Raw genomic sequence first — 23,188 nt, 5'->3', positions numbered from 1 at the left:
CTGGCTCCGTCGGGAGCGTGTGACTCTCGATCTCGGGGTTTTAAGTGTGAGCCCCATACTGGGTGTAGAGATTACTTACATATAAAATCTTAAAAAAAGAAACTTATAACGTACCACTTTAGATGCAAGTCAGTATTATTTATGTTACAGCTTTATTGCACATATGCTACCACGAAGCAGAATTGTCAAATTGCTCATTTGTAATCAGCAAACTTCCACTTAAGCAAGGAGAGTGTGAGAGAAACGAATGTTGTTTACGATCTCAGCATAAATAGTTTCTCTCTGAGGTGATTGTAAGGCCGTGTTTATAAAGATGCGTGTTCCAGTGCTTTATACAAACATACATGTAAACAGACCCAGAAAATATGAAGTCATAAAAACTGTATTAGGCAGAAGGGATTTTTGTTAACTGTATAGAAAAAGTAGAAACATCGATCCTTCTTCATCCTCCTAAAAAGTGTTATTGGTTCCAACTAGCATATGTTCTTTTAAGATTTTGTTTATTTATTTGAGAGCCGGGGAGAGCGCAAGCAGGGGGAGGAGCAGAGGCAGAAGCAGGTCTCCCGCTGAGCAGGGAGCCTCATGCGGGGCTCAATCCCAGGACCCTCAGATCATAACCTGAGCTGAAGGCAGAGGTTAACCAACTGAGCCACCCAGGCCCCCCGACCATATGTGTTTTAAAATGCAAACTTAATAGGTTAAGCCCTTCTTTCAAAAAGTATCCTCAGCCCGTTTTGAATATCTATATAAACCAGGGGTTTTATTCATGATAACTTATATAGAGCTTTTGTCATTGTGAATGAGTATTCCCAATAAGAATTTCGAGATGCCTTTAAAACTTTTGCACAAAAGTTTAACTCTTCTTGGTTGTCTTCTACTGTTGTTATTGAATACTTTTTAAATTGAGACCAATGTCATATAACAAGATCAAACATTTTAAAATACAGTTCCGCTCTCTCCTCTGCTGCCACCTTTGGGCCACTTTCTGACTACTTAACTCAGAGGGTGAATTTTAAATAAAGCTGATATAACTTCGTAGTGAATTTTCTTTTTTTATAGTAGATTTTAGATAGAAGAAAGGAAGATAAAGTAATTGACACTTGGCTAAAGTGAAATTTTGAAATATTAAATGTGAATTTCATTTATTCAGATAAGTCCTAACCCTAAGTGCTAAACTGAGGAGCTGCTCTTACAGTCCTGGATATCATTAAGCGAGTATAAAGACAATAATGTCTTACATCTAGGTAGCCTTTTGTGGGCTGCATGTGGTTTCTATAATGGTTCACTTAATCCTCTTTTATTTAAAACTCTATGAGGGTGCCTGGGTGGGTCAGTTGGTTAATGTCCGACTCTTGATTTTGGCTCAGGTCATGATTTCAGGATCGTGGGATCAAACCCCGGGTCAGGCCCTGTGCTGCTCGTGGAGCCTGCTTAAGAGTCTCTGTCTCCCTCCAACCCTCCCTCACTGTACGTGTGCTCTCTCTTTCTTTCTCAAAAAAAAATAAATAAATAAATAAAGTAAAAAAAATAAAATAAAATAAAACGCTATGAGTTAGACAGGGCAAGTCTTTTTTTTAAACATATAATGTATCATTTGCCCCAGGGGTACAGGTCTGTGGATCATCACTCTTACACAATTGACAGCACGCACCGTAGCATATACCTCCCCACTGTCCATAATTCAACCACCCTATCCCTCCCTGCCACACCCAGCAATGCTCAATTTGTTTCTTGAGATTAAGAGTCTCTTATGGTTTGTCTCCCTCCTGATCCCATCTTGTTTTATTTTTTCCCCTCTCTGCCCCCTGCAACCCCCTACTTTGCCTCCAAAATTCCTCATATCTGAGAGATCATATGGTAATTGTCTTTCTCTGAATGACTTATTTCATTTAGCATAATACCCTCTAGCTCCATCCACATCATTGCAAAGGGCAAAATTTCATTTTTGATGGCTGCATAGTATTCCATTGTATATATGTACCACATCTTCTTTATCCATATTCATCTGTTGATGCACATCTAGGCTCTTTCCATAGTTTAGCAATTATGGATATTGCTGCTATGAATATTTGGGCCCACATACCCCTTAGGATCACTACATTTGTATCTTTAGGGTAAATACCCAGTAGTGTGATTGCTAGGTTGTAGGGTAGCTCTACTTTCAACTTTTTGAGGAACCTCCATGCTGTTTTCCAGAGTGGCTACACCAGCTTGCATTCCCACCAAAAGTGTAGGAGGATTCCCCTTTCTCCGCATCTGTGCGAACATCTGTTGTTCCCTGACTTGTTAATTGTAGTCATTCTGACTGGTGTGAAGTGGTATCTCACTGTGGCTTTGATTTGTATTTCCCTGATGCTGAGTGATGTTGAGCACTTTTTCATGTAGACAGGGCAAGTCTTATCTCCATTTTGTCCCCAGTTTTTTAAAGATTTTTTATTTATTTATTTGACAGATCACAAGTAGGCAGAGAGGCAGGCAGAGAGAGAGAGGAGGAAGCAGGTTCCCTGCTAAGCAGAAAGCCCGATGTGGGGCTCGATCCCAGGACCCTGAGACCATGACTTGAGCCAAAGGCAGAGGCTTTAACCCACTGAGCCACCCAGGCGCGCCTGTCCCCAGTTTTTTTGACTGTGGTAAAATACACCTAACAAAAGCATGCAGTTCAGGGGCAAACATTCATAATGTGCAATATCACCGCCATCTCCAGAAAACTCTGTGCCTGTCCTACAGTAACCCTCCATCCCCTCCCACCAGCCCCCAGAAACCACCACTCCACTGTCTCTCTGATGTCAGCAACTCCCAGTACCTCATCTAAATGGAATCAGACAGTCTGTGTCTTTCTGTGACTGGCTTCCTTCACTTCCCATAATGTCCTCCAGGTTCATCCCCACTGTAGCATGTGTCAGAACTTCCTTCCTTTCTAAAGCTGAGTAATATTCCACCATAGGTCTGTTCCACATTTTGCTTATCCATTCATCTCTCCATGGATACTTGAACTGCTTCCACATTTTAGCTATTGCAGACAGTGCTGCCATCAACACGGGAGTACACAGATCTCTTAGAGAACCTGCTTTCGATTCTTCTGGGTCTATACCCAGAAATGTGATATCTGGATCGTATGGTATTTCTATTTTTATTTTTTTGAGGAACATCCATACTGTTTTCCGTAGTGGCTGCACCATTTCCCATTCCTGCCAGCAATGCACGTAGTTCCCTTTCCTCTCCATCCCCGCCAACACCTGTTATTTCCGTTTTGGGTCACAGCCACCCTTGCGGGTGATTCTCCACGTGATTCTGATTTGCATTTCCCTGATCACCCTCATTTCAAAGTTGAGAAAACCGAGGCTTAGGCAGAGTGACAAGACCGTGTAATTTCTAGCGGTCTTACCCCCAGAATCTCTGAAATTTCTTAAAGCAGAGCTTTCATGTGTGATGTCTTAGGGCGCAGAAAACCTGAAAGCTGTCAACAGTGACTTATGGTTGTCATTGTGCCAGGAATCTCTGGGGAAGCTGTCCATCATCAGCGATGAGCATGTCCCTGCCAACTGGGAGCCTGCTGCTGCCCTGCCCCACCCAGATGCCAGCCGCTGCCCAGAGAACCTGCTCGAAGCTGCACCAGAGCAGGGTCAACAACCCAGGACAGGTAAGATTATTTCATTGCTTGTTAAGCTTCAAGATGGGAGAGCAGCCCTTACTCTAATAAAAATGTTACATGTGGAGAAATTTGAGGGAGGAAAAAATACCTCTTCCACAGATTAGTGATATTTACAAGCTGCCTGCGTTTAACTTTACTAGATCATCATGCCTGAACTCATAGTTTTAATTCCACATCAGAGTGGTCCATTTCCAGCCACTTGACACTCCTTACTCTTTTGTGATGGGTGCCTTCATGAATGAGACATGAGATGACATAGAGGAGTTCCTGCCCTTCAGAATTTCAATACTCGGCTCACGTGAAATCAAATGCACTGAGAAATATTTTTTACTTCCTGCATCCGCAGAATATAATGTTTGAGCGGCATGCAGAGAGGTCAGTAAGATGCTTTTGGCCCGGGTGACTGGTGCTGGCCCCAGCCAGCCGTCCTGAGCACTAATGCGTCTGCCTCGGCACCTCTGTGACCGACTCTAGCTAGGAAACCGCACCCACGTCTGCCGTGGCCTTCCGCACCTGCAACATCGTTTGCAAAGGCTGCTGGGCCCTCTTCCCCATCGTGTGCCATAAGTGAGTCATTGTCCTTCCCATGATGAGATTGGGGAAGGGGGTGACATCGAGAACTGCCTCTGTGTCACTTAACCTCCCTCAAAAATGCTCTTCAGTTACACACTTTGCAATAAAGTCAAATTGTTAATAAAAATTTAGGATTTGCTCAGCAAGTAGATCCGAAGCTAGAGAATAACCTTCACATCCCCTCCTTTTGTCTTGTTGTGACTGTTCCCCACGGCTGGCACCAGCAGAAGCAGGAAAGTCATTCTGAAGGGAATTCAAAAGGTTGAGCAGAGGACAGGAGCCCACAGAGTCAAGTCTTGGCATATCCCTCACCTTTCATGGGGGCCTGGGGAAGTTATATACAGTCTCCGCAGAGGTCTTGATGGGCCTACCTTGCTGTAGCCAGGTGCTGTCTACACAGAGGTCATGCAGTCAGGGTTTAGGGGTAGGCTGTGGGACTGACTTCCCAGGTGACCCCTGGCTGTACACTCTGCGGTCCTGCACCCGCTGCTAAGCCACGCTGTGCCTCAGTTCCCTACTGTTCCAAAGCAGAGGGAGACCAGACCCACCTCATGGTGTTGGGAGGAAAACGAAGTGCATGAGAAACTTATAGCACAGTGCTAATAATTAGTCCTTCATTGTTGACATAGGGACTTCAGGAGGGGAAAGGCATATGCAATTAAGATGACTAGCGCGGGAGATGAGGAAGGAGTGTAACATTTGGGTAGACCGTCTTCTCAAAGCAGGTGCTTTCATTGTGACTGCATCACTATAACCCCTGGTTCCTAAGAAAATAGCAAATCTACTGTTCTCTTTTATGCCAGTTTCCCCTGATTATCCGATGCCATGGGCCAGAGGCACACAGATTAGCCTGAGGGTGTACAGAGCCTTACAAGGAGGTACCCCCAGGACAGAGGCTCCCACCTCCTGGAATAACCACGTCCTGCCGTCCCTGGCATCGGCACCTTTCCCTGCACCTGTCCCATCACATGCTCTTTCCTCCCTGCTTTCATTCCATTTTCTTCATCTTCCTCCTCATCACTGTGTGGCCACCTCTTCCCCCGGGACCTCTGTCAGGTCCCCACCCCTTCTGTCCCCGCTTCCCAGGTCATGTGGCCTCGCAGTTCTCCCGGGCCTCTGCACACACTCGAGACCCGGTTCAGGCGCGGGGCCAGCTTGCATCCTTCTGCACCTCCCCTGTGTCTTCCCAAATCAGCCTCCTCTCTCCTCTCCTGCACGGAGCCGCAAGTCCCCAAAGGTCAGAGCCCGACTGGGCGACACTGCACGGCTCACGACCCACACCCTGAGGCCAAACCCACGGAGAGCACCAACCGGGAGAGCCCAGACCTCCGCAGAATGAACCACAAAGTGAAAGGATGAAAGAACCTGACTCCTGAGGCTTTTGCCATCAGAGCAGATGGTGTCAAGAGACCCAGTGAAGGATTTCTGATGGCCCCATCCTTGAAGATAACCAAGGGAAAAAGGGGCAGAAACAGATTTATCCTGCCAGCCAGTCTGAGGGGCTTCAGAGCACCGAGAGCAGGGTAGAATTTGGGAGATGTGAGTGCTCTGTGATTTTAGAGGCAAGAACAGAATGACAGGAAGGCTGCATTTAGGTTATGGAAGGTCTTTCTGGGGAAAAAAAAAAATAATAAGTTTTCCTTTTTTTTTTTTTTTAATAGTTTTTCTATTTTCTCGCATTTTCCCCTGTCTCTCCCCTATCCCCCACCTTTCATTTATATTCCCACCCCAGGACTGGTTGGCCCCCCAGACCTCGTCCCTACCCCAGGGCAGAAGTGGGCAGCTCATCCTGACCCCAGCAAGACCTCCGTGGACACAGGGCAAGCCAGGCGGCCTGAGGACCCCAGAGAGCCAGTGGCACCCAGGGTTCCTGAGTCTGAGGACAGATGTCAAGTGGGACCCGGCCCGGAGCGCAGCTCATCCCCCAAGAAGACGGCAGCGGCTCAGCATGACTTCAGCAACACTCCAGCAGCCCCGGAAGCCAGCTCGCCCGGGAAGGCAGCTGCCCACGGGGGAGGACCTGAGGCAGAGCGAGCATCTCCAGCGGGTGCCGCCCTGTCTCGAGACCTCACGCCCCCCGAGGAGAGACCGGGAGTTCCCGGCAACCACGGCAGGGCTCCACAGACAACGGCAGTCCTCGTACCCGAAAGCTCCCGGGGCTCTGCTCTGCTCAAGGGAACAGACTGTGGGTCCGAGAGGGCCCCGCAGGCCAGCCGCACCCTGCCGTCTCCTGCGGACAAGGCTGGCGGGGCGTGTGGCAGTGTCTCGGGCCACTGCTGCCCCGGGGAACGCGGGGGCAGTCCGGTGACCGACATCGACAAACTCAGCAAGGAGCTGGATACGGCAGAACCAAGACTCCGGTCTCCTCACGGAGGGGACCAGCTGACTCCTGAGGGACATTCTCAGGGCCAGCCTCCGGCGGGGGCGGGAAGCGGAGGTTCCCGCCCTGCCGAGCCAGTCCTGGGGAGCCAGACCCCCACCCCGAGGAGGACGTGGGCAGCTGCTGGCCAGCCCCCTCACCCACACTGGGCCTCCCAGCCTTCCGTGTTGGATTCCATTAATCCTGACAGACACTTTACTGTGAACAAAAACTTCCTGAGCAACTACTCTCGAAATTTCAGCAGTTTTCAGGAAGACAGCCTGTCCCTGTCAGGGCTCGGCGACAGCACAGAGCCATCCCTCTCATCCATGTACGGTGACGCAGAAGACTCGTCTTCTGACCCGGAATCGCTCAGCGAAGCCCCACGAGCTTCCAGCGGGGACAACTGGTCACCTCCTCGTTCTCGCCGCTCTTCTCACAAGGAAAACACTACCGAGTCTGAGGAGGAGCAAATCGAGATTTGTTCTCCAGATGGTTCCCCCCACGCGCCCTCAGCTACTGCTCCCGCCCCCGCCCAGCCTGCACCCTGCCCGGCGCCGGCCCGAGCGCTGCGGCTGAAGCACAGCGCGCTCCGTCAGGTGGTGGCAAACCCGCGCCAGCGAGCGTCCTTTGTCCCTGGCACCTCCTGCCCTGCGATGCCGGACTCTTCCCAGCCGTTTTCTCTCTCGGATACAAGCTCTCGGGAGCATGAGCTTCCTGCAGACCGAAGGCCGTCCCGGGACCCCAGGCCCTCGTGTGAAGAAGAAGCCCTGCAAGCCCCCCGCGCGGGCTCCGCTGTGGAGAGCGGCCGGCCCCCTAAGGCCCCCGGTCATTTCCACAGCCTTCCGGTCACTCTCCGCAGTCTGAACGTGGTCAACGGTCTAGAACATGACCTGCTCGGTGACAAAACCCCCCATAAAAAACAAGACACAAATGTCAGTGACGCTGAAAATCCATCCCCCTTCAGCGCGGATGGCCCTAAGAATGGAGAATCCGTTTTGACGACTCTGCACATCTCCGAAAGTCAGGACGTGGATGACCCACTCCAGAAACCAAAAATGATCTCCCGGAGGCCCATCATGGCCTGGTTTAAAGAAATAAACAAAAATAACCACGGCTCAGCCGCACAGGGCAAAACGGAAAAGGAGCAGCCCGTGGTGCCCGCCAGGAGTCCTGACTCCAAAAGTCAGGGGTCGAGTTCCTGCCACAAAAAGGGGGTTGCTGGGCTTCAGAGCCCCCCACAGCTGAAAGTGAGCCTGGAAAATAAAGACCCACCTAAAAAGAGTTCCGTGGAAACACAGTTAAACAACGGTCAGAAACCCAAGTCCGGCCCTAAGCTGAAGAGACTGAGCATCAAAAGCAAGAGCAAGGTCACTTCGGAGGCCCCTGCTGCTCCTGCGGCCAAGGCCGGTGGGATGGACCCCAGGAAACCCCTCGTTTCGCCCCAGACCTCCCACAGAGCGCTTCCCAAGGGAGCAGCCCCCCGGTTCCACACCACCGAGCCGGAGGAGCCGGAGAAGAGCACCACAGCAGCCCCCAGGCCCCCCCAGTGCGTGCTGGAGAGCAGGCCGCCTGCTGCCTCGGGGTCGCCCAAGCCCCCCGCGTCCGAGACGAGCGTCCCAGCCTCCGTTTCGCCCCACACCTCCCCCAGGACCCTTCCTGAGCAAGGCGCGTGCCGTAGATCGCAGGCGGCTTTCCACCCGGAGCCCGACGGCCCTTACGCAGCCGCCCCCGGGTCTCCGCGGTGCAGCCCGGAGAGCAGGGCACCCCCTGCGGCCTCGGGGAGCAGCGCGTCCCCAGCCACCCGCGGGCAGGATGTCCCACCTCCAGGGCCAAGCGCGAGGCGCGGGTCCAGCCAGACGGATCCAGCGCCACAGGCGGCCCAACCAGGGGTGACTTGCGACAGAGGAAGCAAAATAGTTGCTGGCGATCCCCTAGAGAGAACCAACCAGCTGAAAATAGTGGAAATCTCTTGTGAGAGAATGCCAAAGAATGGCTGCAGTGACAAGCCCGCTGAGGGTGACAGACTAGGAGGGTTCTGGGCCCAGAGCAACTGTCAGGACAAGAGTGAAATTAGACCCTGTCACCAGTACCTGGAGCCGTCCGCACATCAGCCACCAACGCTCCCATCTCGTGCCTCCCAGGTGGAGCCGGAAAGCCAGCGACCTTTCGGCGTGGCAAAACTGGCCTCTTCCTCCTCCTCCCCACAACTCCCTGCGAAAAAGGCCGATTCCTCCCAGGCGAAGGCAAGCCAGGCGTCAGGCTCCCTAGGGATGCCCAGGAATGGTGCAGCAGGGGGCCCCGCACCAGAGGACCATCCGTACTTCACACCAAGGCCGGCGACCAGGACCTACTCCATGCCCGCCCAGTTTTCAAGCCATTTTGGCCGGGAGGGGCATGGCCTACCCAGCCCAGGTCGCTCGCATCGGGACAGCCAGATCCTTGCGACAAGTGGGGGCCTCCCTGAGGCCAAGGCATCCAGAGGCAGTGTCCTTGGCCTGGCTAACGGACAGGGCGTATATAGCGTAAAGCCCCTTCTGGAGACATCGAGGAACCTTCCGACCACAGATGAAGGGGATGTCCTTTCAGTGCAAGAAAGGAGCTGTCTAGTCACAGACAAAATCAAAGTCACCAGAAGACATTACTACCCTGAGCAGAACTATGAATCTACCTCATTTTTCTCTGTGAAGCAGAGGATCAAGTCTTTTGAGAACCTGGCCAATTCGGACCGGCTGGTGGCCAAGTCTGGGGCGTCCCCCTTTTTGTCAGTAAGCTCCAAGCCTCCCATCGGGAGACGGTCATCTGGCAGCATTGTTTCGGGGGGCCTCAGCCACCCTGTTGACGTGACAGCGAGGTCACTGAGACGCAGCCTGAGTTCCTGCAGCGAAAGCCAAAGTGAAGCCAGCACCCTCATCCCCCAAATGAGCAAGTCCCCGTCCAGCACGATGCTGACGGTCTCCCGGCAGAACCCAGCAGAGGCTGGGAACAAGGGCGCCGACCCGGACCCAAAGAAATCACTCGGTCCTTCTGGAATTCCCACCCACCCTGTGACTCCAGCCTCTCCCAGCAAGAGGAACAAGTCCTCCGTGCGCCACACCCAGCCGTCGCCCCTGTCCCGCTCCAAGCTCCAGGAGCTGCGTGCCCTGAGCATGCCAGACCTGGACAAGCTCTGCAGCGAGGATTTCCCGGCAGGGCCCACTGCCGGGCTCTTCAAAACCGAACTGGAAATCGTCCCCAGGAGGTCGCTTGGCTCTCCCGCTGGAGGCCTCAGTGGATCCACCGCCCTTTCATGCCCCATGAAGCCAGGGGATGGGGCCTGTCCAGGAAGAAGCAGCCCTAAAGCCAGTGAGCCTGAGGGACCCAGTGCAGCCCATCATGTGGGTGAAACCCCCTGGGATCTGCCTTCTGGAAAAGGCTGGTCGGTCAAGTAAGTATCTGCCTCTCCCCTTTTATTCAAATAAACGTTTTTAAAAAGAATTACAAAGTAGCTTTAGGTTTATAGGAAGTTGCAGAGAGAATGCAGAGAGCTCCTGTGAAGAACCCTTCACCCAGCGCCTCCCGATGTGAATGAACATCTGACGTAATCATGGTTCAGTTGGCAAAAGGAGTTAACACTGGCAGAACACGATGAACTAAACTACAGACTTCATTCTGATTTCACCGAACAAATTTCACTAACATCCTTTTTCTCTTCCAGGATGCCACACTACGTTTAGCCCCTTTGTTTCTAATGTCAATACTAGAACACACAGTGCCTGCAGAGAAAGTCTTTGCCAGATTGTAGCCCAGGAGAGGAGCCTGGAAGGGACTAGGCACCTACCACACACCTCGGGGGAGAACCTGGGCCTTTGAAGGTGACCAGAGTTCAGCAGAAAATTTCTAACATATTTTAAAGAATATTTTTTAGTGTGTCAGAAATTTTCTTCTAAGCTCCAGGATTGGTTCCCTAACATTCTGGAGGGATCCCAGAAGCCATAGTCCTTCCCCGAGCTGTTGGCAGCGAATAAGTTCCTGTTAGAGCTCTCAGGATTCCGCATTGGTCTGCACGAAGAGTTGTTAGAACCGAAAGAGCATGATTTGGTAGAAAGAAGATCTTTTGAAGTATGTCCTTATAAAATGGAAAAATCACTTTTTTTCTTTAATGTTCTTCAAATATATTTATATTCTTTAGTTTGGATCAGCTTCTCATCTCAGCGGGGGACCAGCAAAGAGTGCAGTCTGTTCTGTCATCAGTGGGGTCCCCATCGACCGTCCTCACTCTCATTCAGGAAGCGAAAGCACAATCAGAGGTGAGCGAAACCGGACAAGCGGGGGCGAGGGAGCGGCGGCCGCGCGCATGCGCACTCAGACTGGGCCCCCCGAGAGCCCCGAGAGCCCCGGGACCCACCGCAGGTCGGTGCGGGAAGCTCTTCAGCGGGGTCTGACTGCGGTCTCACTCCGCGGCTCGCTCCTCGAGCTAGGTAGGCCTTCTGGAATCCAGGCGCAGCTGCTGGTGTGACTCCCCAGTACTGACGAGCTGCCTTCCTCACCCCCCACGTCTGGAGTGTGTCCCCTGAGGGTCCTCAGAACGGAACTCGGGCCTTGGAGATGGGAGGGAAGGACCGCGAGCGCATCTCTGGACCTCAACTGCTTGTCAAGGGAGCCACCTGCTGGGGACGCGGGTTAGCGCGTCTGTGTAGCCCGGCCTACCCGGCCCGCAGCCCCGGAGCTTCTGAAGCCTGGGGTTCCAGACACGGTGGTCCTTACAGAGGAGGTCCTTCAACAAACGGAAGCCATGGGTTCATATCTAGAATATGTCGCTGAAGAACATTAATTTCTTAGGACTACCCATAGAGATTTGAACCCTAATAAATAGTTGTTTAGAAAAAAAAAAAGTAACTATGAACAAATCTTCTCGACTGGTAACAGACCTGGTTCTCTGATAAGTCCAAGAACACTGTTCCAGAAATTCTCATATTACCCAGGAAGGCTGTGCTGTTGGCATCTCCTGAGGAGTGAACCAGGATGGGGAGGAGACCAGTGGCCCTTAGCTTATTTATACTCCCGCTGGTCCTCAGCCCACTGGTTTGGGTCTGTGCGGTGAGCCTCGAGACATCCAGCATTTTCACTTTCAGTAAAAGGGACTAGTCTGTCATCTCCCTTCTTCCTTCAACCTGTGACAATAAGCAAGCGTCGCCCGCCTGCAAGTCTTGTTCTGGCATTTCCAGTCCAGGTGGCACGGTGGGATCACGGTTCGCCGGGTCCCTTTTCCTCCGGACTAAATGACAGTGTTAGAGGAAATGGAGGAGAAAAGCAAAAGGTCTCAACCAGCTCACAAACGGGATGCCGTTTTCAGGGACCACAAACAAAAGGGAAGACTCTTCATGTGGACAGAATGCCAAGTGCCACCAGGAGGGGTGGGGGGCATCCTCTGGGGTCTCCGACCTCCCCTCTCACCCGGCTCTGGTTCCACACTTCGCAGGAGACCATACTGTGGTTTGCTGCGGAAGGGCATTCCTGCCTGGATCAGAACACGGCTTTTCCCCCTTATAATCCTGCAGTCTTCACTTGCTTTCACGTGAGCAGAGATGTGCTCAGGCTACCAACCCCAGAAGTTTCCTGCTTGCTTTTGTAGTGTGTGGTTTGTGGGGACGCTAAAAATGGAACTGTGCACAGCAATTCCCGAGGCTTCCTAATGGGGGCGCTGTGAAGAGATCAGAGGCAGAAAATCAGTTGGGCCCCTCTGACCCCAGCGCACCCAAACCTTGGGGAGCTCTCAGTGTGTGTAGCTTCCCTGATGCTGTGCTGAGCTACTTAGAGATAAGATTTGGCCTGACAGCTTCTAGAACACTCGTATCTTTAAACAGGAATAGAAAATAAATTTGAGTAAATTGAAATTTTGGTGTTATGTCCTGGAATGCAAGAGAATTCCATTTTCAAATATTGTCTTTGCTCCCATAAAGGCATTTAAGTATCTGAGAAGTACTATTTTAGTATCAAGCATCACCTCCCAGAAGCTACACAGAAGTCATTGACCGGACCACATGCTCCCATTTTCACTGGAAAGCCTGGTCCTCATTCCCTCCACTGAACAGGGTCTGACTGCGGAAACGGCTGGACTTCGCCGTCAGTCTGCGCGATATTCTAGTGTCGACCTGTGGGGATTTGGGTTGAATGAACTTCTTTCGGGAGGTGTAAAATGCTTGGGGTTGCGCTTTGGCACACACTAATAGGACTGAACTCTTTTTTTTTTAAATACTGGGTTCCCTCCCTAGCACACTACGGAGATGGTTCTCTCTGTTCAGTGTTTTCACTCTTTCTCATCAAAGCAAGCCTGAAGGGTTATTATTATTAGATTATTTTCTTTTGCTGGACTGGGAACACCTTGAACTGACAGATTGTATATCACTCCGTGGGGAACCTAGCAATGCAGACCTTTAAGATGGTGCTTCATCAGATAGTGTGTGAGTGAAGGAAGTCACCATTCAGAATAATTAGCCCAACTCAGTTATCTGAAGTATTTTATTTCTAAATATCTTTTTTTTTTTTGGTGCTTGAAACATAGGACAGTCTTTTGCTACTTAACCCTAGGACACTACTAGGAATGTTCTAGTCTCAATAAGAGTTGATAGTTTTAAGGTAGTTTATATGTTTTAACATATTTTGTATTTTATGATAGTCCCTTACCTGCACCTAAAATCCAGTGAACTGAACGTGGCAGGACAGGGACATAAATCAGTGGCCTCAGTGTCTCTCATCCTGCCTCCTCTTGGCACTACTTCTCTCTGTTCTTGTTGACACTGGCTTGGCTCGACTGTAGACATAAACAGCTGTGCGATAAAGAATCCCCTTCGTGGGGCGCCTGGGTGGCTCAGTGGGTTAAGCCGCTGCCTTCGGCTCGGGTCATATCTCAGGGTCCTGGGATCGAGTCCCGCATCGGGCTCTCTGCTCAGCAGGGAGCCTGCTTCCTCCTCTCTCTCTCTCTGCCTGCGTCTCTGCCTACTTGTGGTCTCTCTCTGTCGAATAAATGAATAAAATCTTTAAAAAAAAAAAAAAAAAAGAATTCCCTTCGTGATCAGATGACGTGCTCTGCTCAGATTTGGGAAGGCATACTCCGGTGCCTGGAAGAGCTCCTAAATTGTCTGCAGCCCCTTCCCCGTCCTAGTTCATGTCCACCCTGCGGGCCCGCAGCTACAAGGTGTCCCTCAAAACGCCTTCCTGTCAGCACCACCCAGGAGGGGTGCAGGACGCTTGAGATGAAGCTCCTCCCATTCCAGTGTTGTGCGAAAGCTCCCGAGTAAACCACCGGGTTTGTGCTGAGCAGCTCAACAGCCCTGCGCCAGGACTCACTCCATCAGAGCTTCCTAACCCTTGGCGCGAGGAACAGCCAGCCAACTCTTGAACAGCACAGATCCACTTATGCATCAGATTTTTACAGAATTATTACTGATTCTCCTATGATTTTCCTTTTTTTTTTTTACGATTTTATTTATATTTGCCAGAGAGAGAGAGATCAATCACAAGCAGGGGGAGCAGCAAGCAGAGAGAGAAGCAGACTCCTCACTGAGCAGAGAGCCCGATGTGGGCTCGATCCCAGGACCCCGGGATGATGAGCTGAACCGAAGGCAGACTGAGCCACCGAGGCACCCCTTCCTTATGATTTTCTTAATCACCTTTTTCTCTAGCTTTATACTACACAGAAAACGTGTACAACATTCATTAACCAGCTGTTTCTGTTCTGAGTAAGGCTTCCAGTCAATGACATGCTATTAGTGGTTAAGTTTTAGGGTCGGCATTCTCTGCAGATTTGATGGAGCAGAGGTCGGTGAGCCACACCCCGGGTTATTCAGAGGTCAACTGGACTTTTTTCTGTTTCTTTTTACTAGAATAAAGAAGATGTTTGCTTCATAGTCTTGAATAAAAAAGAAGGCTCAGGTCTGGGATTCACTGTGGCAGGAGGGACAGATGTGGAGCCAAAATCAATTGTGGTAAGTGACCACATCAAGATGCTCTCTGGGAGGTCACTCCTGATGCAGCCTCAGAGGTGATGAGGACAAAGTCCTGTCCGTGTGTTCAAAGAACGCTGGTGTTTGTTTCCTCCTAATAGAGCAAAAATGGAGAAGTAGGGGACAGACATTACTAGTCACTGGCACAGATACACACATTTACCACAGAGTGACCTATTCGATGCCAATATATATAACCACAGTTTTCTGGAGTTTCCTCATATTCACCTGAACATTTTATTTAAGCACTAGAAAACACTAGAATTAACTGACCAAATCTGCATATGTTTCTGAAATTACTTCCTTCTCAAGAACCACCTCCAATTTTAGATCACTTGAAGGCCTCGAAGATCACCCGTGAGACCAGACCAGGTCCTTTTTGTTTTTGTGAACTTTCTGCCCCACGGAGTGCCTAGCACAGATTAGACGCTAGAGAGAAGTTGAGGGAAAAATGTATTGTGTTCAGATGCCAGCACTGACATTTGTAATTCCATCCGTCACACTGCATATAGGCTTTCAGTGAACATTTGTAGGATTTTGCAAACTTGCCAGTAGAAAGTTCCTCTACTACAGGTTTGCATCCACCCTCTTGCTTTTACTAAAGGTTCCAAATACTTTGGCTTTTGTCGTTCCTCGCCCCAGGTGCACAGGGTGTGTTCTCAGGGGGCTGCTTCTCAGGAAGGGACTGTGAACCGAGGGGATTTCCTTCTGTCCGTCAATGGCGCCTCACTGGCTGGCTTAGCCCATGGGGATGTCCTCAAGATTCTGCACCAAGCACAGCTGCACAGAGATGTCCTCGTGGTCATCAAGAAAGGGAACGATCAGCCCAGACCCTCCAGTAGGCAGGAAGCCAGCGGGAAGGGCTCGCTCTCCAGAAAGACCAGCGCCCTGGAGCCTGGTTTAGGTAAGACACCAGCTCAACAGCTGGCAGGGAGTGGGCAGCTGGCAGAGTAGATCCTGGCTGGACAAAAAGGAACTACTGCCCTCAGGGTCTGCAAAATCAAATGGAGGGCCCCTGGGTGGCTCAGTTGGTTAAGTGCTGGACTCTTGATTTTGACTCAGGTCATGATCTCAGAGTTGTGAGACTGAGCCCTGCATCAGGCTCCACACCGGGCTTGGACCCTACTCGGGATTCTTTCTCTCCCTCTGTTCTTCCCACTGCCCCCCAAATCGTCCCCCTTCCACTCAAAAAAAGAAGAAATAAGAAATCAAATGTAGTAAAGTCTAATGTTTGTGGATGCTTCTGGAAAAAACAGTGTTCCTAGTAAGTTAGAAACCACTGCCCCTTGTAGTTAAAGCCATACTGTTGACGACTTAACAGCTGCTTGACGGTTTCTCCGCCTGTACGAAGAGGGAAGCCCTTTCACAGCTATATCTTCTTGGGACCTAAGTGGCCAGTAGGTAAAACACGAAACTCTTGTGATAAGGGGCATCATGGAGAGCAGCAGAAATTGCAGAACTGCCATTTGTCCTTGAAAACACCAGGGTTTATATTCTTTCCGGTTTTAGAAGAACATAAGGAAATGAGGAGGCACAGATGTTTGAAAACGGAGACTCTAGCCTTAACCAACAGAGCTTATAAAGAGTTTCGGAAGTGGATTTCCTAAGCGCTGTCCATCCTGTCATCACAAGGCTCACTGGGAAGGCATACGAGCTGTTTGCTCGGAACTAAGTACCACTTCTATTTCTGAAGCACTGGGCTGATTGCGGCCTTCAAGAGAACTACTTCAGACCTCCGTGGTGGTCTCAGGAGCAATGTCTACAGTCCCGAAAGCAAGAAGAGTCTGTGGTAGCTCAGGGCAGGGCACTTCCTTCTGAGGAGGCCTTTGGTTTCTTCTCAACATCTCTCCCTAATAAAGTCAAGGGAAGCTGAATTCCTCTGTTCCACTTGGCCTCAGTGGTGGCCTGGGCTATCCGTGACTGCTCTCATGTCCGCCAAACAGGTGGGAAACTCTTCTTGTCCAGATGCCTCCACGGGCCTGGAGGATTCTCACCCTCCTCTGTTGTCTAGCCTTTGCGCTGCTGGAAGCCTGAAACCCTTCCCAGGATTGGGACGCACCTGAAGTCATCAGACCGTGTCACGCTCACCTTTGCCCCAGCGCTGTCTCCGTTACTTCATGTGTTCTCAGTGGATCCAAGAAATGTAACGTCACAGGAAACCACTTGGCGCTTAATCCCAGCAACTTCCAGAATGTTTAAGACTCATGGACTCAGGATATGGAAGGCTATCCTGTCATTTATAATCATTAAGTATTCCTGGGACACCTTCAGAACATCTGGTCTTGAACCAGATTCTACATAGTCACCAAATCGTAAGCACTTTCAGGGCTTAAGCTTTGTTTTTTCATATTCCTATTCCTTAAAATTCCCCTGCCCAGGGCTCCACCTGAACCCAAGGAACTATCCTCTCCCATGTCCTGAGAGTATCCCACCTGGAGATGGAGGCAGGAGGTTGCACAGGGCCATCTTCCTGCCCAGCAAATTCACCTGCTCAATGAAACCAGAAACCCTGAGGGGTGAGAGGGTGGGGGCCAAGGTCCTGAGTCACTAACTTTCTAAGGTTCCTAGGGGATTTCAATAGAACCGGGCCAGAGTTGAGAGCTACTGTAATAGGCCTGTTCTGTTTAACAGCAAGCGATTGACCTACTGAAAACCATGCTGCTCCTGTCCGCACGTTGCCTTCAGACCCTGCGGAACGTGGACTGACCTTCTCTAAGCCCCACTAATGGACTGACCTTTCTGTTCAAAGGCAGGGATGCTGGCTACCTTGGCCTCAAGCCCAAGGGGGCAGTTCAATCTGTGGTCCCTCCCCTGCCTCCCAGAGAGCTCGGCATGCCTTTCCACTCACCTCTTCAACATCCTTCACCAGCGCGGTGTGTAAGGAAGAGAGTAAGAGGCAAGTTCACCATCGCTACTCAGATCTCAAGACGGATCCCAGCCAGGCCTCTCCACACCAGCACACAGAGCGGGCACACGTTGGTTGCAGTGGAGGACCCACTGCCATAGAAACGTGCCCCGCCCCCACTCCACACCCTGCCGTGGGGAGAGGCGAGGGCAGCTGGTGCGTGATACGCATGCATGGCCGAAGGAGGAAGGCGCGGAGCTCTGGGGTCCACAATCACAGTCTCCTGCGAGGGTGTTGCCGGTTAGCAGTCCCGGCCTGTGACGCACAGCAGGAGATCGGATCTGATTCCCCAAGCGTGGCTTCACCAAGACACACCACCGCAGCGCGTGGAGCTCGCGGGGAGCAGTCTGGCCTTTGAGGGTTTCTGCCTGGGCACCAGAGCCGCCTCCATGCTTCCAGAAAGCGCTGAGGGAAGCCTGCGTGGCTCAGTCTGCGGAGCGTCCGGCTCTTGATTTCGTCTCAGGTCATGATCCTGGGGTCCTGGGATCGAGCCCCCCATGAGGCTCTGCACGCAGCGGGGAGTCTGCCTCTCTCCCTCTCTCTCTGGCCCTCCCCCTGCTCACGTGCACGTGTTCTTTCAAATAAATATATAAATCTTTAAAAAAAAAAAAATGCCGTGAAGAGCAAATGGTGCAGGTACAGCAGGAACATAACCACGAGGTCAGCTCCAAATCTGAGAGACCCATCCTAACGCTGGTTTCAAAGGGAGATGGGACTCGGGTGCTGGGGTAAGACACTTGGGGGACGGGATAGGAGGTGAGGAGTGCCCTTGTCATTTCCATCCTTCCAAATGTCGTTGCTGCAGGGAGAAGCCTTTCTTCACACGATGCGCTGTGTGTTGAAGTGCTGAAGACCTCCGCTGGGCTGGGATTGAGTCTGGACGGAGGGAAATCCTCAACAGCCGGAGACGGGCCCCTGTTCATTAAGAGAGTATACAAAGGTAACGCCCTGGAAAGGCCCGTCGGCTCTCTCCTGTGTGTGCCTGTGCCTTCCATTTAGAAAGTGTTTGCATTCTGTCACATACAGGGTGTACTGTATGTCAACCCTGTTGTGTTTTAAGTGTTTGAACTCCTGTTGCCTCCCCGCCAACAGTCCTATCAGATAGGTACCATTATCCTTGTTTCACAAGAGACGGTGTGTGCCACAGGGGAGTTACACAAGCACCGAAGGTCACACGACAGAAGGGGCAGAACGAGGCTTGGTCCTAGGCAGTCTGGTGCCAGGGTCAGCATCCCTAACCTCTACACCAGAGCCCAAACTCCGTGTTCGTAACTAGTATTAGCTGGGATTGATATAAACATACCAAGCCAGTGCCATCAAGAACTGCCTGTCGGGGTGATTACCATGGACCGAGATAGTATTCGTTTCGAATACTAGACTTCAACTACTGGACTTCAGGAAAGCGAGCTGAGGGCAGTAAAGATGATTGAAACACGTGGTAGATAAGAGGTCTCTTTATGAACTTGATCAGTCATTTTATGATCTTGGACAGTTCTCACAAATCTCTTCAGGTTCTCAAGCTAAACAATTATATTAAAAGTATAATTATCCTGGGGACGCCTAGGTGGCTCAGCTGGTTAAGCATTTGACTTTTGATTTCGGCTCAGTTCCTAATCTCAGGATGGTGAGATGGAGCCCCCTGTGGGGTTCCACGCTCAGCAGGGAGTCGGCTTGCAAATTCTCTCTCCCCCTCTGCCGCTCGCCCCCCAGCACGCTCACATGTGCTCATTCTAAACAATTTTTTAAAAAGTATAATGATACTAATACCAGTACATAGAAAAATCTACTGTATGTCGTATTCTATGTAACGTCATAGTTAGTATTAAGAGTACCCATATGTGGTATATGTAACACACCCACAAGCTTGTCATATAGACAGCGGTGATAGGGAAGTACGTAGCGCCGTGTAAGTATTCTCCACAGGCACTGGGGGGCCGTCACGGTATACCGGATAGAAGCGGAACCTGTTCGCCTGCGTCAACTGGCCATCTGGATTTTGATTATATATGTTGAGATTTGCCTTCTCCTAGTCCATAGCGTATGCGTATGTGTTTGAGGGAATTTGAGTATCTTTACGTAGCTAAATTTCTTTTCATGGATATATGCTCTGTGTGTCTTAAGGACTGTTTCCCTTTCCTAAGAATTATGGGCGTGTCATTCAGAGATTTTTCTCATTTGAGTTTTTAGCTCGCTCGGAATTTATCTGGAATCCCACGAGGTTGCCCCGACATTGCTGTTTCTTTATTCTCACAGGTGGAGCAGCAGAACAAGCGGGAACAATCGAAGCCGGAGATGAAATTCTTGCCATTAACGGGAAACCCCTGGTGGGGCTCATGCACTTTGATGCCTGGACTATTATGAAGTCAGTCCCGGAGGGACCCGTGCAGTTGCTGATTCGGAAGCACAGGAATTCTTCCTGAAACAGGCACCAGGAGTGACGCTCACAAGTGGGGCTTGTTACATTTTTTAACAAGAATCTTCTTTTCTCAGTTCCCTTACTTTAGCAAATCAGAACAACTTCTTTCAACACTGGGTTCCTAAAACAGCACAGGAACCTTGGTATAGGCAAGGACTACAGAAATCTCCAGATTTTTACTTCTTTGTGGAGCTGACCTCTTGTGTGTGCGACGGCAATGGCACTGACCTCTGGAAGCCTTCTACCCAGACAACCAAGGCCAGGAGGGGATCCTTTCATTCCGGTGCCTCTTCCCTCCCTTTTTGTGTTTATTGATGGGGACACAAGATGTGGCATGCCCTTCTTCATTCAAAACATTTACTTAAGACCTTCACGTCCTTCCTGCCTCCTCACTCAGCAGACCTAATCCTGGCAGTGAGGGAGCCAACCAAGTCTGAGGGGTGACGCGAATGTCACAAATAAAGGACTACAGTTTTATATAATTTTGTAAGTAAATAAGAGAATGCTTTTAGGCACATTCAGTGGAAGGAGCTGTAGGTCTGTACATTACGGTGAAAAGAAAGTGAGACTTAAAAGAAAAAAATCAGTTCTGACCTAACAGTTAAGCTGAGCTCAGGAATTATCCAAAAATGAAAAAGCAAAATCCGGAAAGTGGTATTTTTTTAGTGAGTGTCCTGTGCACTGTGTGGCTGCAGGGTTCACTTCGTGGGTTACGGATCATCATGAAGTGTTGATCGTGATCTGAAAGTGTAAGTCGTAAGGCTATTTTACAGAAATGCTGTTCTGATAAACCATACGAACTAGCCATGAACTCTGCTGCTTAGAGCAAGCAGCGGGTTCCAGCTCTGAAAGCACCTTGCATCTGGTTCGGACCTTGTCTTGAGTAAGTGCTTGCATTCAAGACCAGTCAACACAGGAGTGGGCAGAAATACTATAGTCACTGGGTTTCCATTTCTATATTTCATGCACTCCCAACACTGAGCTAAATTTTTAGTAATCTTTTTAGCATCCTTGGATTTATAAACATAGGCATTACATTTACAATCCAAAGGGCGGAGCTTAAAAATCATCCTTTTGGGACTTTGGTTGGTTGGTTTTCCCCCTGGCCAACAAGCTTAAGAAACGGCCCCTTTCTAAGCATCGGCCCACCGTCCTGACCTGGGTGTGACCACGCCCCTGCAGGGGACCACTTGCTGCTGGTATTTTCCTGTTTTGCAAATTCTTCCTTTGGCCCAAACTGTTCCCTGCAGAAGACTGGTGTGACTCACACTGCCCTTGAAGCTGGTCCCGGCTGCTCTCCTGTCAAAGCATGACTTCTCCCCGTAGCCGCTCCCAGTCAGTGTGCTCTTGCTCCCGGTCCCAAAACTGGCTCTTCTCCTTCGTACTGCACCTTCTTTTCTTAAATTCCAAACCTCCATCAGCTTCACTTACCAAAATGTAAAAAGAAGACAACGGGGAATGCGGGGGAGTCACTCTTTCAAGGTAAAGAAACAGAACTGTGTTGCACAACCCCAACCCGAGAGGGACCCAGACCAGCTGCTCCAGTCCTGGGAGTACGGGTGAGGACGCCAGAGCTGCGCGCAGGACGACGCCCACGTTTTGTGCTGGACGCTTCCTTCAGTAACCTGCAGCCTGGATCTGTGGCTTAGAGAACATAAGTGAGGTCCCTGTACACCCGCCCCCGCCCCCATCATGGAGATGCTCGCACGGTCACCTTTGTACATCGTTTTCCGAGGGACTCCTCCCTTACCGTAAAACCTCTGCCGAGTTGGCCTACGGGGTCTCTCAGATGAGAATGAAGTATCTGGCTGGTGTGAGCCCAGACTTCTCATTTTTTTTAAACAGGTTATACAGAAGAGAATGTAGTACAAGAGTTAGCTAGAAAGACATGACTCATGTAGCTTCTACTTTTCACTACGCTTCCTGGTAGGATTCTGTAGGCAGTCAGTGCAAGGTGCATGCTAGATTGTTTTTAAGTCTCTGGGGTCAGTGGTGTGGTTTCTGCTTTCTTGCCAAAATAGTAAGAATATTTGCCTCCACTCTTCCAGCTGTGCCTCCTAGTAAGAAATTCACAGTCCTATGTGAACAGACCGGAATTTCTAGAGCAGTTCAGCGCAATGGAACAGTCTCTTTCCGAGTCTCTAATCATCTTATCTGAAAAGTGCAAGGGTAGACCTTTCACTCACTGAAGTAGGCTAAAGTCATCACTTCTAGTATATCTTGCCAGAAGGGTTTCCCTGGCCAACAGTTGGAACTTAAGGGAGAAAGCAAAAGGCTAAACTATCTCTGACCCTCAGATCGAAAGCTACTTATTTGTCTTCAGTGTTCAAGGCATGACTAGTATTTCTAATGAGTCTAATCCCCACACTTCCTGAAGTGAGCACTAATGGTATTCTATTATCCTACTAAAACTTTCATTGTTTCAGTTTTCTAATGCATCAGTCATCCACAATAAGCTATGAGGGTAAATACGTGTTGTAACAAGTAAATTGTAGTTGCAAGGATATTCTGTGAAGATTGAAATAAGTTGGATTGCATTTCTGTCCTCCAAAACACATCTCATTTAATTTTATGGTTGACTTAATTGGCACCACACCTGTTGTATGATATTCTACATTATCCTTTATTTATGTAAAATAAAATGCCTTATATATTATGGAAGAGTAAGTGCAATAATATGAAATAGCCTGTACATTTTTAAAATGTTGTCGCCAACTTGTGTAAATCCACATCTCTGTAAACAACCTTTTTTAAGTAATTTTAAAAAAATAAACACTCTGCTTACTACCTTTTTTTTTTAATTCTGCCATCTATAAAGTAACCTTGCAAAATCTTGAGAAGTGTTTATTATTACCTTAATTGTTATATCAATGAGTGAGCGGTCCAAACGCAACAGAAAATCAACAGTTCTTACAGGGCCACACTGAGGATGGGCCCGATCTAAAGCCCTTCCACTTCCTTCAGTCTTACACATCCCATGCCTTTGCAGCTTCCTCACCTCCTGGATCTTACCCGCACCCTCCTCTCACTAACACTTAAGTCTTCCGTTTCAGCAAGCCCTCTACTCCCCGACAACTATCCGTTTTCTCCCCATCAGAATGCCCACCCTTTCATTTCTGCTCTGTTCAGACTAGACCCGTGATAGAGCACCAGCCCCACCCAGCGCAGACTCCGCACCCTCGTCCCACCTAATCCATGATCCTTCCTTCCAGCCACCCAGCTTGTTGGTTCCTACAGTCCTATTCCTGGAGAAAATCCAACCACCACACCGAATACTACTACTAGAAATTCATGGTTC

General features: G+C 49.9%; 1 protein-coding gene across 9 annotated transcripts in view; it reads left to right on the top strand.

Moving 5' to 3' along the window:
- PDZD2 (PDZ domain containing 2) overlaps positions 1–22,725 on the top strand; it is a 224,316-nt gene extending 201,591 nt beyond the window's left edge. For all 9 annotated transcript variants that reach the window (XM_044233258.1, XM_044233250.1, XM_044233298.1 and 6 more), the window contains 7 exons: positions 3,493–3,640; positions 5,958–10,011; positions 10,756–10,873; positions 14,450–14,551; positions 15,212–15,473; positions 18,280–18,414; positions 19,728–22,725. In XM_044233258.1, coding sequence (XP_044089193.1) covers positions 3,493–3,640; positions 5,958–10,011; positions 10,756–10,873; positions 14,450–14,551; positions 15,212–15,473; positions 18,280–18,414; positions 19,728–19,894 — 4,986 coding nt within the window. In that variant the 3' untranslated portion in view covers positions 19,895–22,725. The remainder of the gene's footprint in view (positions 1–3,492; positions 3,641–5,957; positions 10,012–10,755; positions 10,874–14,449; positions 14,552–15,211; positions 15,474–18,279; positions 18,415–19,727) is intronic.
- The last annotated feature ends 463 nt before the right edge of the window (positions 22,726–23,188 follow it).

The sequence above is a fragment of the Neovison vison genome, chromosome 1 (genome assembly GCF_020171115.1).
Source record: "Neovison vison isolate M4711 chromosome 1, ASM_NN_V1, whole genome shotgun sequence".
NCBI classification, from domain to species: Eukaryota; Metazoa; Chordata; class Mammalia; order Carnivora; family Mustelidae; genus Neogale; species Neogale vison.
Note: the sequence above shows the minus strand (reverse complement) of the source record. Positions and strands in the feature narration are given on the sequence as shown.